This window comes from Ptychodera flava, chromosome 4 (assembly GCF_041260155.1).
Source record: "Ptychodera flava strain L36383 chromosome 4, AS_Pfla_20210202, whole genome shotgun sequence".
Lineage (NCBI taxonomy): Eukaryota > Metazoa > Hemichordata > Enteropneusta > Ptychoderidae > Ptychodera > Ptychodera flava.
The window spans coordinates 12,400,919-12,426,402 of NC_091931.1; the positions used below are offsets into that span (position 1 = coordinate 12,400,919).

General features: G+C 37.2%; 2 protein-coding genes across 2 annotated transcripts; both read right to left on the reverse strand.

Moving 5' to 3' along the window:
* Positions 1-1,514: 1,514 nt before the first annotated feature.
* Positions 1,515-12,533, reverse strand: LOC139130906 (monocarboxylate transporter 12-like). Its single transcript, XM_070696712.1, has 6 exons — positions 12,444-12,533; positions 12,044-12,090; positions 10,112-10,404; positions 8,976-9,110; positions 5,095-6,048; positions 1,515-3,036 (listed from the first exon to the last, which is right to left on the reverse strand). Exons 3-6 carry the CDS (start codon positions 10,314-10,316, stop codon positions 2,933-2,935), a joined length of 1,398 nt encoding a protein of 465 aa, XP_070552813.1. The 5' UTR covers positions 10,317-10,404; positions 12,044-12,090; positions 12,444-12,533; the 3' UTR covers positions 1,515-2,932.
* A 1,875-nt stretch (positions 12,534-14,408) lies between these two features.
* LOC139130907 (monocarboxylate transporter 12-like) lies at positions 14,409-23,502 on the reverse strand. Its single transcript, XM_070696713.1, has 5 exons — positions 23,363-23,502; positions 21,030-21,333; positions 20,178-20,321; positions 17,734-18,690; positions 14,409-17,316 (listed from the first exon to the last, which is right to left on the reverse strand). Exons 2-5 carry the CDS (start codon positions 21,226-21,228, stop codon positions 17,153-17,155), a joined length of 1,464 nt encoding a protein of 487 aa, XP_070552814.1. The 5' UTR covers positions 21,229-21,333; positions 23,363-23,502; the 3' UTR covers positions 14,409-17,152.
* Positions 23,503-25,484: the final 1,982 nt, after the last annotated feature.

Below are 25,484 nucleotides of genomic sequence, written 5' to 3' on the forward strand. Positions count from 1 at the left end.
TGGATTTGATTGATATTAACAATGTTGATTCACTACGAGGAAACTATGTAATACTTTTTCAATACAGAACTAGCAATATCTATGCATTTATAGATGTTTTCATAGATGCACTTGATAAAATTTCTTGCACACATCCACTAGGGCGGTTACAACCCGTGTGTTTACAGAAAATTTGATTTTTGAATTTCACTGAAAATTTACTGTACATGGGAGTCTATGATAAAACTGCGAATAACTTTCCAATGAAAAACCTGCTATACTTGTGCATATACATGTAGAGACGTTGGTTAATTAACACAATTGTACTTGATTAGAATAGGATGGTAACAAGTGCCTATTATGTGTACAAGAAATTTAATTTTGGAATTCACTAAAAATGTTCATCAACTATACATGGGAGTCTATGACAAAACTCTGAATAATTGTTTTCAATGCCAAACTTACTACACTTGGACATGTATAGACGTTGGATAATCGACTTAATTCTATTAGATTAGAATAGGATGGTTAAAAGTGGATGTGTGCAAGAAATTTTATTTTGGAATTTCACCGAAATGTTGACTCACTCTACATGGGTAGTCTATGAGGAAACTAAGAATATTTTTTTACAATACTGAAGTAACTAAATCTGTACACTTTTATAAGTGTTTGACCATTGATACAAATGTAATAGATACAAACAGGGTGTTTGAAAGTTCAGACGTGGACAACAATTATGATATTGGAATTTCACCTAAAAGTATTATTTCACTTTTCATCGTAGTCTACAGGTAACTCTTAAATATTTTCTCCGACAAAACTTGATATATCTCTAATATGTAACCGATAGGAATTGTTCATTACCCTCGTTGGTCTCGATTTACAAGAAGACAAGCCTCAGAGTTGCTAAGGCAAGATGTTCAGAGTGTGACAGATAATCATACTGTTATTCAGATTTACAGCTAAATTACTTCAGAGAATTAAATCATGCAGCGAATCATTTTTATTTCGAAGAATATTTTGACTTTAGGCCTTTTGATTTTACTTTACTGGAACCGGGACATTATTGAGCCATTAAAACGATCGACGGTATCCCCATTCGATTCTTGGGAATAGCTAAAGCTTTAGCGACTCGACATTTCGTTGGACATGCCTTCTGTGTTCCCATGTCTGGATTTATCACGTCATCTTTTCGTAAAAATGTCATGAGAGTTAGGCATCGATCACGACAGATCGGTCAGTGCACGCAAGCATCGCGACGTGCATGTATGAACAGTATTTATAGTGCAGGAAAAAGTGCCGGTTGATGACGTACAACAGGGATGATATGGATTTCTCATCCGTATTGATGTACGCCACGCAGGTGGTGGTTTTGTTGACCTTATTTCCGATCGTTACATAGGCTGCGATGACGTTTCATTAACGCTGTGTGCAGCTCCATTTATAGTCAAAATCAAAAATATGGATTAACGGATAAAGGTTGTTTTACGTCATGACTAAATTACTGAAACACATACATCGATGCATAAAGAGGATACAACAAATTGATCAGATTTTATTTGCATAAAGTAAGCACGTAAAACTTCGAAAAGAATATCTGGCACGATCTTATGTAACAATCCACTTGTTTTAGGCAAAAGGGAAAAAAATCGTCCTTAAAGTTTACATATGACAGAATGATGTGTTCTTCGTCACCTTCGAGTACAGATTGATCATAAAATATTGCCTCTCTGTCTTTTGAATACTACTTCCCGTAGCATTTGTTTTATACTAAAACACCATGATTATACGTACAATTCACAACTTTATTTTCATTTATGATACAATCAATCTCGGCCACCAGAACTATTTTCATGCTATTATTCTCATGTCAAAGGCAATTTTGGGCACTGCCAAATTGCTCAGTATGGCAGGTTAAAGAGAAAATGTTGATCTAGCATTAATTTCTGAAGAATGAAGTAATTATCATTTTTTGTTGAACTTGTAAATATCTCTGCCCTATAATCATGGATTATCTCATCAACAATGTTTTGTTGCATCGCATTTGGAACGTGTGGTTCAAGTTTTTCTTTGTAAGCTTCATTGCTATAGATTCGCTGATTGGCTCCCTACACACCCCTGGGGCATCTTTACTTATTACACACAAATCTGTAACCTTCACTCTATCAATATATGTGAGGGTGAAAATCAATTCACAAACCAACACAGACTGTCACTGTAGGAAGTTGATAAAAATTCCACAATGGAATAACTATAATTTCTCCAAATGCTCATTCATCATGTTCCCCCTTTTCTTCCAGATGTATGCAACTGCCTTCTTGACCTGTAACGGTTCACACATACAGCCATGGTACCTATCACTGCCGCGCTGGCGCAGTACAATAAATTACCCACAATGCTGTTCGATTTGTACCAACGACGTTAGCTTTCTTATAACTTTTTCAGTTCTGTATAAAAGCAATAATGTGAAGTCTCACGATAATTGATTAATTATATTTATTAAAAGTACGTTGAAATATTGTAGTATAAATTTCAAAGAAACCATTAAATAACCATAAAAGTCACATTCTTCAGGTACTACAAATGTCACAGTTTTGGGAAGCAAGTTCTTACCAACTGCAGGGGTCATTCTCTGAAAATAGTTAGCATGTAAATTTCTTTTGTCTTTTCTATTTGGAAAAAATCAATATCCTTTTGTTTCATAAAACAGGTGCAACTAGTCTCCCTACTTTCCATCACTTTATTCTGTATGGCTGAGGACACAATCAGTGGAAATTTACAAAAATCCTTTCTCTTCTCTTAATCAAGCACAATTTTCTTAATCCTTTAAACTGGAATTGAGAAGAAAGGTGTTCTTAAAAGTACGTTCTCAGAATTTTTACAAGTGGTCCAGGAATTTGTCTACACATGGGAGACATGGTAGACTTCACAGGGGAATCTACGTTGGTACAAATCATGATGTATTGTGGGAAATCTCTAGTACTGCTGCGCTGGCGCAAAACATTACTGCTTCAAATAATGGCATCCTCGAATCGCCCGTATCGTCATAGAGCTTCCCTGTGAAGATGCAAAACACATAATAGCGTTGAGATTTTGTTCGTTTTTAGCTCACGTATTCACACACGTGAGCTAATGTCGTAGCGATCTCTATCTGACTGTCTGTCTGTCTGTCTGACTGTCTTTGGGCCCGATATCTCAAAAACGGCTCTTCAGATCAGAATCAAATCTGGTACATAGATTCAGTTTGCAAATGGCAAGATACGATTACTTTTTTGGTGGGTGTGACTTGCATACTTTTCGCACATTTGCATAGTTAATGATTTTATTAAGAAAAAACGGATATACACTGAGAAAGACTGCACACAATTTGATCAGATTTGCTACAATTTCAAATGTTGATTACACCAGGATATATCAGCCATGAAATATATTAAGGCGTAACACGAACGATAATTACTAATTTGCATGTTTTATGAACTTTCCTAATAAGGGATATATCTGAATTGACTAGATCAAAGTTGATGAAATATGCTATGTACATTGAAGATACTGTGACATAACAGTATTGAAAGTCATTGAGCATTTTCACTTCAGCCCATTCCAATTTCCTAATTAGTATATATATCTGGATTAAATCGACCAAAGTTGAATATTTAATGAACTTTCTTGTTAGGGATATATATCTTGATTGACTGGACCACAGTTGACGAAACTTGTTATGTACATTGAAGATACTATGATTTAACATGAATGAAATTCATCATGCATTTTAACTTCAGCCAATTCCTAATTTGCATGTTTAATGAACTTTCCCAAATTAGGGATATATATCTGAATCAACTTGACCAAAGATGATAAAACTTGCTATGTACATTGAAGATATTGTGTTAAGCATTTTTTTATTGCAGTTAATTCCTAATTTTCATAGTTAATGAACTTTCTTATTAGGGATAGATATCTTGATTGACTCCACATAAGTTGACGAAACTTGCTATGTACATCGAAGATATTGTGTTATAACATATATATTTACATCGATGATACTAGGTCAAAACAATATTGAAAGTTATTTCGCACTTTCATGGCAGCTTATTTATGATTTACATATCTAATGGGCTTTCCCAGGTTTGCATATATAGCTTGAAGGACTTGACCAAAAGCAATTAAACTTGCTTTATAAAGTGGCGATACAATGAAAGCAGTTACAGAGATTTCGGTTTTTTTTATATCAGCCAATTACATATTTGTATAATTAATGACCTTCGGAATTAATTGGTGATTACTGTTCTTAATACTTATTTTAGCACTTTCAATGAAGTTGCAAACATGTGGCAAAGGTTTACATTAACACAATTGTAACTTATATTGAAACTCATAACTAGTCTTCGTGAAGTTCTCTCTACCACAGTTTCTCCCTGTGGCGGCACTGTGTCTCTACCAAGATGATCAGATTATTATGGGATTCATGGTGTTATTAACATGCCATGACATCTTCTACACAGGCAAGACTTGTTGTTAGGATATGGCATGCTAGTATTGACATGAGAGTTAGTGTATGTTGGCTTAAAGTCCCAATAGCTGCGAATTAGCTGCATTGTTTTCATGATTTTATTTCCAAGCCAAAGTTAATTCATGTAAATGTGATAACTGAATGATGCGTATAGAAGTATCACTGCTTGCTGGTTTTGACTATGCCTACCACATGTGTAAACAGTTAAATAATGAACGGGTCCGTCACTCGTAAAATGGCGCCCCACGGAACAGTACAACAAATGCAGTATTTCCTGCACAATGTCATACACATCGTGATCATCCAAGAAAAAATCATACTGCTATTTACTTGATTGCATAACGAACGATAGCTGATATTTCGTTGTTGTAATCTTTATTTTCTCTGGCGCATGATTAGTTTTTGAAAATGGCGGAAAATCTAGAATGATGTTAAAACATTTGAAATTACATGCCATGTTCGACACTTATGACTGTTGTTACACACTTTTTGAGTCTTTAAGGGGTCTTATTCAAAGGAAACGTTCAAGGATATTTTGAGATAGGTTTATTACACATTCGCTGCTTTGTGCCTTTAATTCTCAGCAAACAAACTTCCACTCTTACCTGCGAATGTTAGTACCAGTCCTCCAAACATGCTATTCGTTGAGAATATCAGCCCTATAGCGCTCGGGAGATCTTTTAATTGTACAATCTCTCTAGTGCAAACAATAAACATGGGTAAGCACACGCCATGAGACAGACCGACACAAGCAATCACCATGATGACGTAACTCGTGACGAGGTTGTAGGCCAGTATACTAATCGCGTTCAACGTCAGCATCGATGCCAGCAATGCCATTGGAGAAATCAGTTTCAGGTCAACAAACCAACCATGAGACAGCCGACCAATCACAGAAGACGCTCCAAAAGCTCTCATCAGTGCCGCTGCCTGCATTCTCGGAATACCGATGTCGACAGCCTTCACAATTATCCACATATAGTACATAATCATTGCGGCGCCGAAACCAATCATACACACAACCAGTACTGTTATGCGAGGATATTTAGGAAATATATACAACCCCCACATACGATAAATAACGGAAAATATGCTACTTCTAGCATTTTTGTTCGAACTTGCTCGACGGTCACCTTGATGTCCAGCATCGATGGCATCATCAGTTGACTTTTCAGTTTCATGTACAGATGTATATCCGTCAGGGCCATGGACACGATTTGAATGACTGTTTGTGGACTCCTTGGATTCAGATTTATATTCTTGTAGAGAATCCGTGTCAGACTGCATTTCGGATGGTTCCTTGTCTTGTTTTATTGCCGTCTTGGTAACAGGTTTCAGAATCAATGCATATACAAAGTTATTTGCACATAACCCGCAGAGTATTAAAAACGTCCCATGCCATCCATAAACTTGAATGAGTGCTTCTACAAGAGGCGGCACGATCATGGTTCCGAGTCCACCACCAACCCATGTAATTCCATTTGCTAATGCATAACGATCTGTGAAGTAGTCGGCTATAATAGGCATCGATGATATGTAGACCAAAGAAGCACCACTTCCTTAGAAGAAATCAAACAGAATGGGTTTGAATGATAGGGATATGGCTTCAGCTCTTAGTTTTTTCCATCTGTTTTGATCTGGATAACAAATAGCTACTAATATGCTCTATTTAAGTAGAATGTGCTTCGGGGACAAGTATTCGGACTCTCAAACTTTTCCACTTCTTCTCTGGTCTACCACTTGTTGGAGCATATTTTAAATCTCAAGCAGAAACAAAACTTGTCACCGTCTTACTTTTATGGAAATCGAAACTTGTATTTTCCCGTTGGAGTTAACATAGGGATGGCGACCACTTTGAATTTCAAATATCGGTAACTGTTTAGTAATTTGTTTTTGTCTTACAAAAGTTTGCACGATTTTTATCTTTGATTTGATTAGAAATTGGTTGAATGTTTCATTGAGGAAATTTTGAGCAAATGTTTAACTCTTTCACTGTTGAGGTGCATACTACCTTAAGTATGTTAAAATGCAAAGTACCATGTACCAGTCTTGCCAACACTGCACACAGTGAGCAATTTCCTGTTACTGTTAACACAAGAACTGAAGACCTGAAGTTTTTTTAACAGTAACTCTGGACGTAGAGCACATGCTGGCTGTATCACCAGTATTGATAAGTTTAGTACACGTACTTGGTATATTGGTATGAGTTTGAGTGTAGAAACGGAATTTATGTCTCACAAGCAAGATACAAATATTACAATCTAGATATTACTGGCCAATGAAGCTTTAATGCACCGAGAGATACAACAGATGAACATTTGGGCCAATGATTGACGATAGACAACATAATGTACGAGGCGAAGTCGAGTATATTTTAAAGAGCAACGTCTGCTTGAGTCCCTTAATGGCCGGGAAGGGGTACATTGTTTCTATTATTGTATAAGTTTGGCAATGCCAGGTTGTAGATGTAGAGAACATCTTGGGTGACAATACTTGATAATCAGGCACATAATCAGTAATAATCAAAGGCAATGACGTCACATGATTCACTGGTATTTATAAAGCTGTAATATAATCATTTATTACATGCACAATGATTCGTTTTAAAATTTTGTCCACATTTTCCTAAAGTAAATTTTCAACCATATTCCCTTCCAAATTAACAATGGGTAGTCATCATGCAAATTTTGGTACTAGCAAAATTTATCCAGTATCTACTGATATTTGAAATTCAAAATGGCCACCATCAATGTGTTATATCTATTAGGGAAAATAACATTCCTGATTTTCACAAAACTACAGCTTGTCAAAAATTGTATTTACGCCATAAGCTTTAAAATAAGCCCGCATAAGTGGTACGCCAATTAAAAGTTTGAGAGTCTGAGTATTTGTCACTGAGGCACATTCAATCTTAGGAGAACATTCAGCGAGCAAGGCAATCTTTCTCGCAATGCAACATTGCAAGTCATCGCAACACATTTTTAATATTATGTCCTCCACTGGGATGGACGATGCAGATATGAAAAGACAGCTTCGTAGTTTTTATGCGAGAGCCAATTTTATTGTTCGTAACTTTGGCCAGTGCTCTCAGAAAGTAAAATGTGTCCTTTTTAAAGCTTTTTGTATAGTTTTTATTGTTTGAACGTGTGGTGTAATTTTAGTGCTAAACTGAAAACTGAGGATAGCTTATAATAATGCCTTGAGGTTGATTTTTGATCTGAAGCGTGATGTCAGTATTAGTCACAATTTTGTGACCAAGAACATCTTTAATTTTGCTTCCCTTCACCGAAGACTGCTATTCGCATTTTGCAAGCGTCTGTCCGTGAGTAAAAACCCAGTTATCTACCTGTGTAGAGTCTGATTCGTATTTTCATTCAGCTTTTTGGAAACATTGTAGAAAGGTTCTTTATTAAGTTTCTTGTTCATTTTTAACTTCTGTATATTTTTTTTGTATCTATTTATTTTATATTATGGGCATTTATGGCCTGAAATAAAGATTAATAATAATAATAATAATTAATAATAATGCAAATTTTCACATCTAAAAAGACATATCCGTCCCATACGATACATTTTCGGAAAGCAGGGAAAGTGATGTATACTATTGCAGCAATAATTGACTCGAAGCATTAAGGAGTACACATATGTGGCATTGTATATATTACCTGTCAACAATTCATTTAAGATGGAACGCACCTCGGGGACAGATATTTCTATAATTCTTTTCCGATCTCCCACTTGTTCAGGCTCATTTTAAATCGATCTCTCGGAGAAAGAAATATTTTCACCTTCTCAGTTTTTCTATAATCCAAAATTTATTTTTCCCATAGAGCTAACACAGGTATGGCTGCCATTTTGATTTTCAAATATTGTTCAATGTTGGGTAATTTGTTTCTCTAGTTTGTAAATTTGCATGGCGACCCCGGATTTTTATTGTGAGTTTATAAGAGCATGGCTGAGAGTTTCAGTTAGGAAATTTTGAGCCAAGGATTAAATCTTTCACTTGCGACTTGCAAACTACCTTCGTCAAAACCTTCATGCTACTTTATGAAAGCAATCATATCATATGAAACTTGTCTACAGGTCAAAACAGGGCCAAAGTATCATTTGAGGTGAATAAATGATTTACAAAGTCTCGGGAACAAATAGAAAATGGTTGTAACAATAACATTATCTTGTTTTGCATTATCTTCTCATTCTTACATTACTGGTTATCTTTCGGATCCAAGACGAAAACGTTTTCGTCTTCGTTTGTTTAGTGGTAAACAAAACCAATTATCCAGCTCTAAGAAACAAATAAAAACGGCGCTAATATTATGATTGTTTTTTTTAACTATCTTATGTCATTCTTATATACGGGTTATCTTTTCTAAGCACGACGAAAGAGCTTTTGTCCTTGTCTATTTTGTGGAATGTCGCTGATGAAACGAGACAAAGCAAAAGAGGAAATAGCCTGCTCACACACAGACTACATCAAATTACTCACCGAATAAAATCGAAAACGTTAGGAAAAGAAGCACAATAAATGCTATAGCTCCCGATGCGAACGTCATTATGATCGCTCCAACTGCAACTGCCTTGCGTGTCCCGTATATGGATGTAAGATAACAACCCACCGGTGCTGTGTGAGAACAAAATATGAAAATTGGTAGAATCACTCTATCCATGCTCAGGTAAAATACTTATTTATCGTATACTCATGTCCGTATTGCTCAATCCTGGTGACGTTTACAGTAATTTTTCAGACGCTAAACGTCGAGATATGCAAGATAAACGTCATCAGTTTTGGAATGTTCCCGGCCTACATTTGCAACTTAAGAATAAACAAAGTAAAAAAAGCACACAAAAAACGCCTAAGATGTGATGTAAGGGCTTTAAGAAACAAAGATATTTCAAATAGATAAATACGGGAACAATATGCTGAATCCTGTAATGTAATATCCAGTGATTATTCCATTCGAGTTCTTGTAATTTTTAGACTTTCAAACTCTAACAAGCACATTCTAACTACCGATCGCAAGACACGGTCTACCTCACCGAATACGTAGTGAGCACACGGCGTGAGCTTGTCTCTGTCGCTCTAACGAAACCTGTCCAATGGTAACTAACTCTCTGTGTAAGCAAACGAAATGGTCGCCTCTCGCCACTCTGTGCGACAATCGAGCGCCATCGAAATCGGAAGAGATGTAAAGCAGACGGAAGTTTCGATCGGTAATGAATGTTATGATACATTGCACCATAAAAAATGCCCGTAAGACTATTTTGAGTACCGGTATATTTTCTCTCGGCGTTCATCGAGATACAGAGGATATGTCGTGCGTGATATTAACTTCTGCGATAAAAAGCTCATACAATTTTTGAATGAAGCCTGTTTAAACAAATATTTCCAAATTTATGCGCAAGGTGGAATAAAAGAACAGACTGAAAAAGTTTTTGTCCTATTATTTATTAATTACTATTACACATGAAGTTTCACACACTGAAGTGAACATATTATCATATTTTAGATTCGAATTCATGACTCCGTGGGAAGATATTAAACTTATATACACTGGACATCGACTGTAGCAACAAAATGATTCGTTCTTTCCGCAAAGCCAAATAATAAGAAAAAAAACTTACTAAGAATAACCCCGGTGAGGTATAGTATGGTGAACATCCATGACAATGTTGCAGTACTTTCGTCGAAAGTTTTTAGAAACTCCACCATATAGAGGCCATTTGCACTCATGCTGCCTGCACAAATGAACTGAATATTAATGTAGAAACAGCTTGCAAGTACAAACCATCTCCGTCGGCTGATGTCTTGTGCCCCGCTCTTTGTCATGGCTACCAGCGATGTAGATTACGTTGTTATGCGATGACAACGTGGGTTACACTGGCAGTGACTGGCAGCAGAAGTTAAGGTAAATAGTCTGGTAAAACAAAACACCGATAAGACTTGTATCAAGGTTAAATACACTTAAAACAGAAAGTGTGTCAATGCTAGTATGTTTGGCAAATGATTCACGAACAGGTACTGAAACCGAAATTTAAAAAACAGAGGCAACTTACGGCACAATGCACCTCGGGGACAGCTAGTCTGACTCTCAAATTTTTACAATTCTTTTCTTATCTACCACTTGTGGGTGTTCATTTTAAAGCTCTTGGCGTAACAACAATTTTCACCGTCTTAGTTGTTTTAGAACATCGAATATTGTATTTTTCTCAATAGAGTTGACCCGGGGATGGCGGCTATTTTGAATATAAAATCTAAGTAAATCTTGGGTAATGTGTTTCTCTTGTATCAAAATGTTTACGGGCCGGTGACCCCTAATTTTTTATTTTTCATTTTCAAAGAGATTGGTTGAAAGATTCCTTACGGAAAATTTGAGCAAAAGTTAAGTCTTTCATTTTCGAGGCACTACCTTAAGAAGGCTCCGAAAAATACTGTAGGCCGATCATTAACCTGTATTATTTTATTTTGATATTTAACCGTGACACAAAGAAAGTCGTCGGCGCCATTTCATGTCAATAAAGAATACTTTAAAACTGTTTACCAGTATATCCATTGTTTTCCCTGAATGAAAATGTCTGGATGGATTTGGTAATTTCCATTCTCTGTTTCTATTACAAAGAAGTATGTGGAAAGGGAATGATTTGCTTGAAAATGAAAACATTTGGAACCTCTCTTGGTTAAGAACATATTCGCAGTACGGCCCCCCTGTCACTCTGTGATTTTTGTACATCGTCCACTGTTACACCAGACCCGACCCACCCTGCCATACATTCTGATGGTTTCTTAATATGTATCTTTCCTAAGAGCGTACTTAAGAAATAAGCGCTCCAAAACCACCTTGACGGTACATCTCGCACAATACAACAATACGAGGCGTAAAGCCATATACACAAAAATTGAAAAAGAATGGTTAAAGAAAATATTACGAAAACGTTTGTCTTTCACTTTCGAGGATTATGTGTCTGTCTTGCGACAGACTTTCCGTATAGGAAATGCGCTCTGCTGTCAATTGCTCAACTATCGAGAACTCAAATTGGACAACTTTTGGCTGACCGACAGAAAATGCTATCACGCTCGTGAGATCTCTATTCCCACAAAATTAAACGCTCTTGGAATAGCCTATGCTATCTGCACCCTTGTTGCTTTGCGATATCTAACTATAAATAATTCAAATAGAATATATTCAAATAGAATATTAAGTTTCCATACTATAATCTCCAGGCCTACAAACAGGCACTGAACAGGCCCGGGTCATTCGAACAAAGACTTGAACCATATAGGTGAACTTTGAACTGCTACAGTATGATAAGCCGAAAACAAGACCTTCTTGGCAGTCATCGTTCAATCCCGTCAAGAACCGCTACGCTTTGTATATTTCTTAAATGCCACGGGGTGAGAGGTTAATTTATTACTTTTTATCAAAGTGCGTATAAACTTTGTGCTTAAAGCGCCTGCGATTAGGCCAACATTGCGACCGCCATATGCTTTGTAAATATTAACGACACTATAACATTCTCATCGTGATATCTTAGGTTATCGCAAAGGCCAGCACCTACCTTGTGGTGGCAAATGTTCAAATATTTCATGATGTCCTTAAATGTTACTGAGAATAAAAAATAGAACAAACTTAGGTGGTTGTATGAACTTGTAGGTTAAATGTAAATCAATAGTTGCCTGGATTCTAGAATATGGACGTAAACAGCACAGGGGAATACTAATGTAGCACTCCGGTTACCGTTGTACTATGAAGGTGATATGCATGTTAAATATTTACTTAACATAATGAGGCGGTTTTGATTGAAACATGAATACCATATTTAGAAGCCTGGGCGACAGAATGAAAATGGTCCACTTGACCTGTGTTGGACCAGCTTAAATGATGCAAATACAACGCATATAACGACACCAGGGAACAATAAAATGGTATAAACTGTCAGACTTATAAGGTGTACTTACCGAAATATAGACTGAGCATTTATACATACTCTGGAAACGCCGATGCTCAGGGTTGGGGATGGCGGAAATAGTCGTACCGGCCCGTGCCGGTTGAAATACAGTCCCAAAGGCATTGACCCTCGGTACAATCTGGTTCAACCACTGAGGGCGCAGGGCATAGTTTAGGTGCATTAGTTAGATTATCGTTTGCCACGTTCTCTTGCTAATTTATGAGTTGTGGCTTTTACTTTCATTTTGATTGTTGTGAGCCTATGTTTGTTAAAGGGTAGCAACACATAATTCAATATAAACTAGATACATACTTTTTCTTTTCGTTTAACAAGAGTTACTGTACTAACCCGGACACATTTGTAAACATAAACATGTCCTATTTTCGCATTTGATATGTGTAATTAACATACATGTTTGCCAAAAACAAATGGTGGTAATAACATAGACACATGAAATAAACGATTATGAGACATCATAACTATGCAACGGCGGTACTTGTCAGATATGCTGTCTTGTTGCTAGTCGGTGTCATATGTGCTTCTAGATCTACTGTAACAAGAATTAAAGGATCGAATATCCGTTCTTTGCGACTACACGCTGGCGCTTTGATACACAACAGGGCAAATTATAATACGGGGGTTGTTTAAAGAACTCTTCCACATGATGGTCGGAGTTAAGTATACGCACAGTCCATCCCAGTATGTGGGCTACGCCATGAGTGATAGGCGTGGTTTTAATTGCATTTCTGTATGAAATTGGCATTCATCATATATAGCAGTTTGTTGAAAGATAGAATGTACGGACATGGGTGTAAATATCAAGTAAGATGGCAATAAGTACTGATATCAATGAATTTGTATTATACTTAAGCTACACTGTGTAAAAGCTCTCTCCATGTCTGGGAGTATATAGTCATGTGAGTCATAATGTTTTATTACATTCCAAAGGGGAATTAGTGGCAGTGCTTTTTAATGATTTGGTCGATTCGTTTTGTCAACACAACGATTTAAATGTGACGGACCGCCTAAACATTGATGGCTGAATGCGCACCGCGTCCCACAAAGTAAGATATTGGGTTGTCTTCAGAAACAGTGAACGGAACCGAGGCCAACGTTATCATTTATGAAAACTCGGCATTATCTCGATTTGGAAAAGATCTTATTTACCTAAACAGTAAGGCAAACAAAATGTCGTCGAAAAAGTAGGACAGCGTGTTAATAAATCTTTTCTGTATCAAAGACAGATATCATGCAATAATAATGTCAAAAATCTGAGTCGGTCTGGTCGTAAACAGTGCCGCAAAGGTCATAAGAAAGTGGAATGGGAAGCTTGGACGAATATTCTCTTTCCCCAAAAACATAATGTAACAATTTTATACTGGCATGAATACCTGAATGTTGTATATTTTGTAATTCAATCCCATACGATTTCAACGTCAACGGCTGACAAAGACATTAAATTTAGTCTGAGCAGGGTAGAGTGACCCTCCCTATGCACAACAGCGGTGTCTTGCATTGACAGCAGGTATATATACTTAATATGATTTATAACAAGGTGATCCGCGACCCGGACTTTGTAGCGGTGAATTAACAGTCTCTTACACAGCTACACAGCTTGTAATCTCTGACCTTCACTGATGTGCCACATAGAGAATGGCAAAATCAACTCAAGGACCAACACGTAATCAAACGCTGGCTACAATAGGTTGGGCAGCGACCATAGACTGAAAATCTGGGCGTGAGCTCGACGGCTACCCAGCAGAGCCAAGGCGGGGCTGTGAGAGTCTGGATATGCGAGCTCGCTGAGCAGAGATACACCTGCTACACGAAGTTTAAAATCAAAGTCATAGTGGGCCACAAAGCGTAGCCAAAGAAGGGCTGTGAAATCGATAGAGTGTCATCAAATAAGTTGTTAATTGCTGCAATATGATACAAGTGAAGCCGCCTGAACAAATCCTATCATTTCTACACACAATTCTACATCGTTTTGAAAACTTTATTTCTGACTATTATCATCTACTTCATCTTTATCTATGATCATAATGATTAAATTGATTGAAAACATGTAACATTGGACTGGTGAGCAATCCCTGTCGACATTATTTCGAAAAAGGGGCTAAAGACAAATATTTGTCGATACATAATTCACATTCACACTGGGAAATAAATAATTGCGCTTAGTGATCGACTGTGATCTCAGCCGCCTGCAATTCTTCCTGGCGAATTGGCATGAAATTTGCTAAGCACCTATGTGTGTTCCACAATTTGTAAAACCTAGAAAAGAGTTGACGAGACAGCGGCGTATAACAAAACGGCTGCAGAAGAGAATGGGCATGAATATCAGGACAAAACGAATATGGTGAATTAAAATATAGCGCGATAGTAAGAAAAAGTATTTCAATCGCAACGTCAATATAGCTGAGGGAATATTCGTTTTATACCGGGGGTCGTCGATGGAACGTGTGGCACAAATGTCAATCGTGACCCCCTCCAAATTATCTTTCTGTTGTATGACCCCCCCCCCCCCAATCATCAATATTAAAATATGAGAAGATTTTAACATTACACATGTAGTGGCTTAGGATGTGATTTAGTCAATTTTCTCTGTATTGTAACATTCAAGTTTGCCGTCTTTGAGAATTCTTTCAACTTCATTTGATCAGTTTACATATTAGAAGACTTTCCGAGTAAAGACAGTTTTGCGGCTTTGTTCACGTACCTTAAAGCGAAACCGTTGTCGGAACTGTGCTTATGCGAGTTTACAAACAATGAATTTCATGCACGATATCTATATGCACCTCATCATCATACATAGCTGCAACATTTAAAGTATATGATGTACATTATGATAGACATGTTTTAACTTTCATCAATCACCATCGTACCTTGGATACATTGTTTACAGTAGTCTTATGGGTCCCATACGACCTTTGAGCGCAGTTCCGACGACTGTACCCCTTTAAAGAATTGATATTACACCCGTGGCCACTGTACTATTGATTAAGCCTACTCGATGCAGTCTGAAATTCTACTTGTATAAAGACAAAACAGACCCTGCCAAGGGTTGTAAATGAGAGCAAACGATCGGCACTCTGTGTTAAAAATTGAGACACAAGATACCACTTCCATTCATTAAAGCCTCCAGACGATAATTAGTTTCTAATTAGATTATTAAGGCAACACACTTTATGAGATCACTCCTATAGCATTAAGTAAAATTGTATGTGTCCCATACAGACGGTATGTCTTTGGAAATTGAAATCAATTTAACTGACAAGACACTGTGATAAGGTAAAAATAATTACAAGAAAATTCATATTTAGTCTATAGACGATAGTCTGTAAGTTACAATGATACCAGAGCTTTCCTTTGATTACGGTACAGATAGGACAAACAAGTTGTCTCAACAAGACCTGACTTGTACATGGACCAGTGCATGGTAACGTTAAATTGTATCTCAATCTTGAACAGGTTGCCAATCGTAAACTCTCATTTACAACCCTAGAGAGAGTTGGTTTCACCTTTGTACAAACAGAATTTCTAACTGCGTCAAGTGAGTTTAATCAACAGATAAGTGGCCACGGGTGTAAATCATGTCGTAAAAAGAATTACCCGACCATTAATGAAACTAGTCTAAGATGACCGTAGGCGTCGTGCGAATAACAAGTTTCTACCGTTGATATAAACTACAAAATAGTACATACGGCACCAGAGAGTTGAAGAAATGTTGAGATTTGTAGTGTGTCACAAAAGTCCGTAGAGAAGATGTCTGTTCGTGGAGAACTTCGATGATGTTTATTTAAAGCTTCATTCTGTCAAGCACTAGACTATAGCCTGGACCCCAGTCTCCACTTTTGGCCTTCTCTCACACGAAGGAGGAGGCATGGAGGCCAAAGCGAAGAAATGGGGCCTAGGCTAGTCGAGCATATGATTACACTGCTTGACATTTAGTACTGATTGTGAGCTTTCTGTGCACGAATGCATAAATCGCATTGCGGTTAACAGTGTCCTTCAACTTCCACCAAGGGTCTTATGTGACAACATTGTCAGAATTGTCTTGTTCTAGACTTACAATATTTGTCAGGTCCAGTGAATGGACTATGTAAACGTCTTTTAGAAGCAAATACAGGGTCTCCTGTTTTACACTTGTAATTTCTGCGCTGCATTTAATGCAGTTAAGATACGAGCGATCTGCATGAGGCCGAGGGAGATTAGCAGGCTGTCCATTTTCTTACAGAGTGACCAGTTGACACCCTCTCTAGCTCCTCTCTTTCAGATGCCTTCAATTTTAGCATTCTACCATAAAGTAACAATATAGAGAGTCGTCGTTATTTACGGCCGGGGGGGGGGCGGAGGAATGTGAGGGGGTCACTCAAAATATTGAAAACTTCAAAGGGGCTAATCAAAATGCAGAGAGGAAAAAGGGGGTTACTCAATTTTTTGTGCGAAATAGATCGAAATGCCTCTCGTAGAATTACAATATTTGGCAAACAGAGTGGTAGACTAAGTACACGCTTCGTACACTTTCGACGCTACAGTGTCTTTGGTTTCATATTGTGATTTGTGTGCGACATGTCATTTAATGATGATCAATCAGATTAGATTAGATTAGATCAGATTAGATTAGATTAGATTAGATTAGATTAGATTAGATTACAACGCAAACTTTCCTTGGGAAGTTCATAGCAGACTATCGACCAGGATGATCTATCCAAGTGGTCAATCAACACGTTGTTCCTCCCTTTTTGATGCCTTTGATTGGTTTCTTGATCTATAGCAGTTCACACACACAGCAACTGTACTGGTCACAATGGCAAGGACGCAAAACGCAACCGCTACAAGTAATGGCATTCTGGAATCGGCCGTATTGTCATAAAGCTTTCCTGTAAAAATATGAAAAAAACAAACAGATAGATTAAAGACTATGTTCAAGGAGTTCGAATTATCACTAGTGCACGTCTTACAGAAAGGCAACGTAGGATTTCATCGGTATCGTGTCATACAAGTAAGTCCAATTAAGACACGCCTCCTTGTTACATTCACTAAAAGCTGCATGGTTGATTGAAAATATTAAAAATAAGTGACCATAGTCCTGAAACTAGACTCCACTTTTAGATAGTGCAAAAGGTTTTGATGACCTAAGAATCTCCAAGAAAAGACAAGATTTAAGCTTTTCGTGGCAGCAAAACTACTAGTATCTCGAGTGTATGCGATAAGAAATTGAGATGTACGCTCTAAGACAAATATGAAGTGTGTGCACATGTTTTCTTGAGTACTTCAATACCAACATTTATCCTTACCTGAGAAAGTCAATACCATTCCACCACAAGAAGATGACACAAAATATATCAATCCGATGGCACTTGGAAGATCCCCCAACTCTACTATCTCTCTAGTGCAAACAGTGAACATGGGTAAACAAACACCGTGAGAGAGTCCGATACCCACACAAGCAATTACCATGACGACGTAATTCGTGACGAGGGTGTAGGTCAAAACACTGGTTGCATTTAGAACAAACATCGATGCCAGCAACGCCATTGGAGAAATCAGTTTCAGGTCAACAAACCAACCATGAGACAGCCGACCAATCACGGAAGACACTCCAAAAGCTGTCATCAGTGCCGCTGCCTGCATTCTTGGGATCCCTACGTCCACTGCCCGTACAACTATCCACGTCATATAAGTCACAAAAGCGATGCCAAAACCCATCATGCATACAAGCAGAATAGTCATACGTGGGTATCGTGGACATATATAAATCCCCCACATTCGATAAATGACAGAGCATATGTTTCTCCTTGTCTTTTTATTTGAATACGCTTGACGACCATCATGTTCATGGTCGATTGCTTTCTCAGTTGTCCGATCATCGTCTTGTAAAGGTATAAAACCGTCGAGGTTTTTGTCACGGCTTGAATTATGAGGACCCGATCGTGTAGTATCAGATGCAGACTCCTCTTCAGAATGTATGTTGAACTCCATTTCCAGCGTTTTCTCTTTTCGCGTCTCTGTTGTCTTGGTTACAGGTTTCATTATCAATGCACACACAAAGGCATTTGCTGACAACCCAGCAGTGATTAAAATTGCTCCATGCCAACCATAAATCTGAATGAGTGTTTGTACAAGAAGAGGGAAGATAATATTTCCGAGACCACCGCCAACTGCGGCCATGCCATTGGCAAAGGCGTAGCGATCTGTGAAATACTCGGCTATGATGGACACTGACGGTATATAAATAACAGTGAAACCAGTTCCTTAGAAAAAAAATACAAAATAATTAATGCAAATTTGATTAATGAATCGACAGATACGAGAGATCAAAACTTTGGTGGAATTTTCATTTATGATAGTGGTAATGATGCAAATCAGGACATTGTCAGGGTAACATTCTGTATAGGTATTCTCTATTGAGATACAGCATATTAAAGTGCTGTCAGGTATTTCTATATTCCTTCAATTATAAATATGCATATTTTGACTGCATTTCCGATATTATTGACGACAAAGTATATCGCCTTATTTATTTTAAATCGCTTTCCATCAATCACTTACATCAAGTCACCACAACTTAAATTAATCATCAAGTAGAGAAGAAATAATGTAGGGTATCTACGATACGTTGAGCTCTTGCATATTTGTAAAGACGTTCCTTTGAATGTGGTTTCTCCTTTAACTTTCATCTTACACCATTAACAAAATTCATAATTTAATCTTACAAAGTTGGGATTAATTTGGACTCCAACTCAAAATAGAATTTCCATTAGTCTCGGTTTTTTTAATTTATATTGATGATATTTATTGGTAACAAAATATTCATAAATGCATAAACTTAAAACGTTTTCGTTACCAAAGATTTTTTATGACACAACCATGTCATATTTATATACATAATTCATAGACGAGACCGTTCACAACGTACAGTTGTCTACGATTATAATGTAATGTAAATAATGCACTACGTTTCTGGGGTTAACATAGACCCCATCCGAACGCTGAAAAATTAATAATTATCACCAATGAAAAGTTTTTTGCATGCCGAAATTTATGTCGAGAGTCGTCTTGAATGTATCGAAAAGTCATAAAAGGCAGCACCTGTAAATCATATAGTTGTAGCTCACTGTATAAAAAATCATCAAGTGGGACCTATTGGCCAGTTGGCAGAATGAAGGTTAGGAATGGCAAAAACGGATTTTCCGGAATAAGCGATCCCAAAGCTAACACATATGTAAAAATCAGCCTTGGTGAACTTCCCCTCTGAAAAAAATCACTAAAGTAAACAGGGTAAAACCAGTGTAGATGAGAGAATGTAATATTAATTCTTTTTCTGGACAAAAAGAACTTTTCAAAAATAACACCGTTTGATCCTAAGGACCTTCATGCTGTGATGCGCCACTGAAAATTAGATATTTCGACATGGTTTTTGGAGTAGAGTGAGGAACTCTACTAAGGGAGAAAACAAGAATATTGAAAATTCGTTAATAGTTTCAACTTGATGAATGAATAATCAATCAATAATATTTTCGGGTATTTTGTAAAAGGAAGAACACACAAACTACCCATAGATCAACAACGGTGATGTGAGGTTGTGATATTGACATTTTGATGAGAAGCTTAGTGCGCAAAACTTATGAAAAGTGCGTGCACTAATTATGCGTACTTGCAGTACCTATAAATGCTGATTGGGTTCTGCAGAGGGTTAAAGCTGTTATTATTTCATGCTATTAGAGAGTTAAGTGCTTACCTAGTAAAACTGAAAACGTAAAGAAGAGGAGAGTAAAGCTGTCGTTGAAAGCTGTCGTTACCATTCCAACCACAATAAAGATCGCTCCCACTGCAACTACTTTCTGTGCCCCATACACTGACGTGAGGTAGCCAGTGACTGGCGCTGTTGAAGAATACAGTTTGGCATAGAGCATTCCATTAAACCTCGGATATATGTAGCCATGAAAGGTATCTTCTGGTATTTTGTGTCATCCACATTTGTCCTGAATCTTATCGATTCTGATACCATATTTATGTGTATGACACGTTATTTATTCCATCATTAGACAACGTTGATTCATTTTTTATGCATCCATCAGTTCACCAATCGATCCATTCAAAAGAAATATATTAGTCAAATTTCTGATTGCTACTGAGGATGGTTAGATCCAGCCATATTCTAGTACACGTGGCAAATCTAACCATATCTTAGCCAGTTCAGTCTGTTAAATGCATAAATTTATGACAGTTAAGATACACATACAGTAGACAGAATATTCATTAGATTTCAAGCACGAGCGATTTCATTCACGGGGCTTCCATAATTCACATAAGAACTGCTGATATGTACTATCTATCTCTCGACTGCTAACTTGTGCTCAGCTCTGTTTATGACTACAAGCGCACGCGAAGGAACAAGATGTTTGTGCTGTTTATCTTCTGATAGAGTTTGTTTGGAATACATTCTGCATTTACACCTAAATTGTGTTGATATCAGTGTACACACAAATGTGTATCAACGAAGTTGATTGTGTATCGTTCAGAGAACCTTGCCTGATCATAGTGCAAGAGCAAAATACGTTGTGCTTTCCAGATAAACAAGAAAACTTACTAAGAATAGCTGTCATCAACCACGGTATGGTGAACATCCATGACAAGGCTGCAGCGCTTTCGTCGAAAGTTTTAAGAAATTCCGCCATATAGACGCCATTCGCACTCACGACGCCTCCACAAAGAAACTGGATGTAGAAACAGCTGGCAAGTACAAGCCATCTCCGTCGCGTTATATCTTGTGGTCCGGTCTTTGTCATGGCTACCAGCGATAGCAGAATAGCTTGCTATACGATGACTAAAGGTTGCTGTGGTGGCTGACCCCAGAAGATAATACAACCAATGTAAGGAAATGTCTTGAAGACCTGTATCAATATTTAAATTGCACGAATGCATACATGAATGTCTGATGATATATATACCCCTGACAACGCTGAAATGAATAAATTATATATATATATATATATATATATATATATATATATATATATATATATATATATATATATATATATATATATATATATATATATATATATATATAAAGACACACGTGGCGACGTTACTGTTGATTAACCCCCCGTGATACAGTCAGAAATTCTGTTTGTATATAGACAAAACAGAATCTGCCAAGGGTTGCAAATGGGAGCCAACAATTGGCACCCTGTGTGCAAGATTGAGACACATGATACCACTTTCATTAATTGAAGCCTCTACGCGATAATTATCTAGTTTATAGAGACCAAAGTTATATATATATATATATATATATATATATATATATATATATATATATATATGTATGTATATATATGTATATTTATATATATATATATATATATATATATATATATATATATATATATATATATATATATATATATATATATATATATATATATATATATATATATATATATATATATATATATATATATATATATTTAACACAGTGTTCCAGGACAGAAGATCCCTGGTGGATTGTGCATCGGATTAATAAATGAAAACAACGTTGAAAAGGAGCAAGCTTACACTCTGGTTATTTCGTCTAGATTTAGATGTATTTTTTTGCGTACGACCTTTCGCTCTATAGGTAAAGCTTCTTGGTCTACATCTAAAGAGACAGATCTCAGTGTGTTTGAAAATTACAAGCTATCAGTGATCTTTGTTGGATTTGGATTTAACCTACACAGAAGTTAAATGAACGTTGTTGAAGGCTTCAAAATGTACATCGATGGTGTTATGTAGAAGACTTTGGAAATGACATAGTGTGTAGACGACTTTGAAAAAGCAGAAGTGGATGGGACTGAAACAATTTACATTGCAATCTGGGTAGGAAAAAATGTCCAGAATACAGAAAAGAAAGTACCTGATTAGTTATGGGACTTATCTTGATGATACCGGTTATGGAAAAAGGCATGAGTGAGGACAAAGGAAAAGTGAGATTTGTACGTTTTATCACTCTCTTAAAATGTACCTGAAAAGTTCTACCTCTAAAGCGAAACGTCGTACGCAATAAAATGCATCTAAGTCTCGAAGAAATAATTAGAGTGCCAGCGTGCTTCTTTTCAACACTCTATGATATTATATCAGAAAGTTTTATCTAAATTGTTAATACATGAGAATCCTTATTGCAGTTTTGACGCAGGTTAAACGAATTCCTAAACTAACGCCTCCAGTGCATCAGCTTTTTGTAATCGACGCCCCCTCAGTGACCTCATTTTCGCACTGCAATTTTTTATGATGTCATCTCATCGTCACAATGGGGCAGCAGGACATGGCGTCACTATTGCACCATTGAACTGCAAAATGGTAAACTCGCATCACACTGCCTCATCAGGACAATGTGTGATAATGGCATTCTAGAACCCGAGTATTTTCAAAATTTTCACGCTGTAATGTCACATAGATAAATTTTGGTTGTCATAGAAGCATGACTTTAGTTTTCGCTGTTTGGCTGTTTTAACATTGTCTTAGAAACCTTCGGTGATATCGGAAAACAACATTTTCCGTCTGAGAACCCGATGAACACCGTTACAGGAAATACTTAATGTATAAACGTCAGTGAATATATTAACTCATCCGTATGTTGGTGAAGGGAAAGCTCGTCGACAATTTTCAGGAAGGAACCGTGGATATTCCATTGTGGACGCCACTTCTTGATGTGGACCACACTTGCACAACTTGAGGCACTCGCCAGTAATATGTTACTGAAATCATACAACTGTATTGACAAACTTAAGTACGCACTATTAGACAACTGAGCTACGAAATCTCTGTGATCGGTCGCAGTGACTGTATTGCGCAGGTCAAGGCTATGCGTTGCCAAACAGCGCAGGAAAATGCCAGAAAACGAGACCGCAGCATGAACCATCGGAATTTAGGGATACTTACTGAAATTTAGGCCTTGCATTTATGTACCAGGGAAACACTGCGGATCAGAATCGGACAGTATCCTATATAACCCTCTCTTCTGTTGAAGCTAGTGGACGACATGTTGACCCCTTGTATGAGCTTAAGGTTGAACTGCAGAGGGCATAATACAGAGCAAGGTTCTCTTCATAAAAGTATATAGAGCAACGAAAAATGTAAACATAATCGTGCCATGCGTTATGCGCGTGATATGTTTATTTGCATTGTGGTTATTATTATGCAAATAACAGCTATTAGACTCTGCAAGCATGTTAATCGATAGCCCGATGTTAAAACAAAGCTATATATAACGGCAGCAGCTTCTCACAAGCAAGTGTCCTGTTCTATCCCTTATAAGTCGAAGTCCGTGGGGACTAGTGCTTTTGGTCAGTTTGTCCGTCCGTCCGTGTTTCAGTAACTAAGCATTTCTAAAACATGCGTAAACTGAATTCTTCCAAAGTTGATACAAGAACATTGAATTATGTCATACTTATGCACGTCGATTTGTTCCACGATGCACATCATGTTTTGTTGAGATTTTTCATGTCTTGAGGCCTAATTCAGACATGTCTTAACATATTTTAGTCAAAGTTGGTACAAGGACATTGACCTACGTTATATACATGCTAGCATGGATGTAGGAAGACTACCTCCATGACGCTAGTCAATTGGTTAACAATGCGATGCAATATGTCTGCCTGGTGGCCATTTTGTTACGATTTTTTCATGTTCACCCAGAGTCACCAAGCATTAATTTGCTACCGTCTCAATATCTGATGTTTTGATGTGCCACAATCTAGACATGTGAACTTGTTCAAACAAACATGTATGATCAAATTAGGTAAAAAGGGCCAACGCCGTCAAAATGCTATAACTCAAACCACAAGCCAGATTGCCTTGATATTTGGTACATAGGTACCTTGCACAAACTTCATGCAAATGTATTGTCCTACAAATGTATGACTACTTTTCATTTAGCTCCGCTGTCAGCGACGCTAAGCTCATAGCTGGTCATGTTTTCCCTGGATATTAACAGCAAGTTATTGGAAGCTGCCTGTATGGTGGTTATAACTTTAAAAACGACTTTCGTACATGATTGCATGTGGCACATTGAAACACCCGATGTCACTGAGGTATTTAGTTTTGTATGGCTATCACTGCCATTACTATTGCTATTTGCCATCAATACTCTCTTCACATATCACTTGTTGAATTCAACCATTGAACCATAACTGTACTACAAAATCACTCTCGGCCATTAAGCCTCATCTGTATCGCAGTATTTTAGCCACAGATCAAATTATTAAACAGGATTCAACCCTCTCCGAGGACTTGTAGTCAAAGTACCCATTACCAGGCGGGGACTGTGTCATCAAAGATGACTTGTTTTACAGGTTTCATGAGTGCTAGTGCTAATGATCAGTTCTTTGTGTGAGAACTTTTCGTCGGTATTTTGATAAGGACAGAGTGAAGTATACCGAGGATGTTCCGTTGATCGCAGGAGGAAGATTTAGCCACAGGCGGCCCAATCACTATTATTAATAAGCTTATTATTGACTTTTCTCCGTTTTCTCTGTCACTGTCAGTCCCTCTCCTTCATGCTCTGACTGATCGTAGTAAATAAAAAAAATGACTATATAGCCTAACCTATAGCTTCTTGACTCTTTATTTATTTTACACCCCATTACAAGGACGTTTATCTCTCCTATACACATCTTGTAATTAACTAGTCAACACAACTAATTATGCTTATCCGTTGACTTATCAAGGGTTGGTCAACATTGCAAAGATAGAGATGTAAATGAAAAAGGACCTTTCCTATCTTTCCCGATGTTGACTAACCCATAAAATCGGTGAAAATCCACGGATTAGCATAATTAGTCATGTTGACTAATTCATTACAAGATGTGTGTATATTGAGAGATAAACGTCCTTGTAATGGGGTGTAGAATAAATAAAGAGTCAAGAGGCTAGGTTAGGCTATAAAGTCATTTATTTTTATTTACTACGATCAGTCAGAGCATGAAGAAAAGGAGAAGAACTGATAGAGAAAACTGAGAAAAACTCAATAATAAGCTTATTAATAGTGATTGGGCCGCCTGTG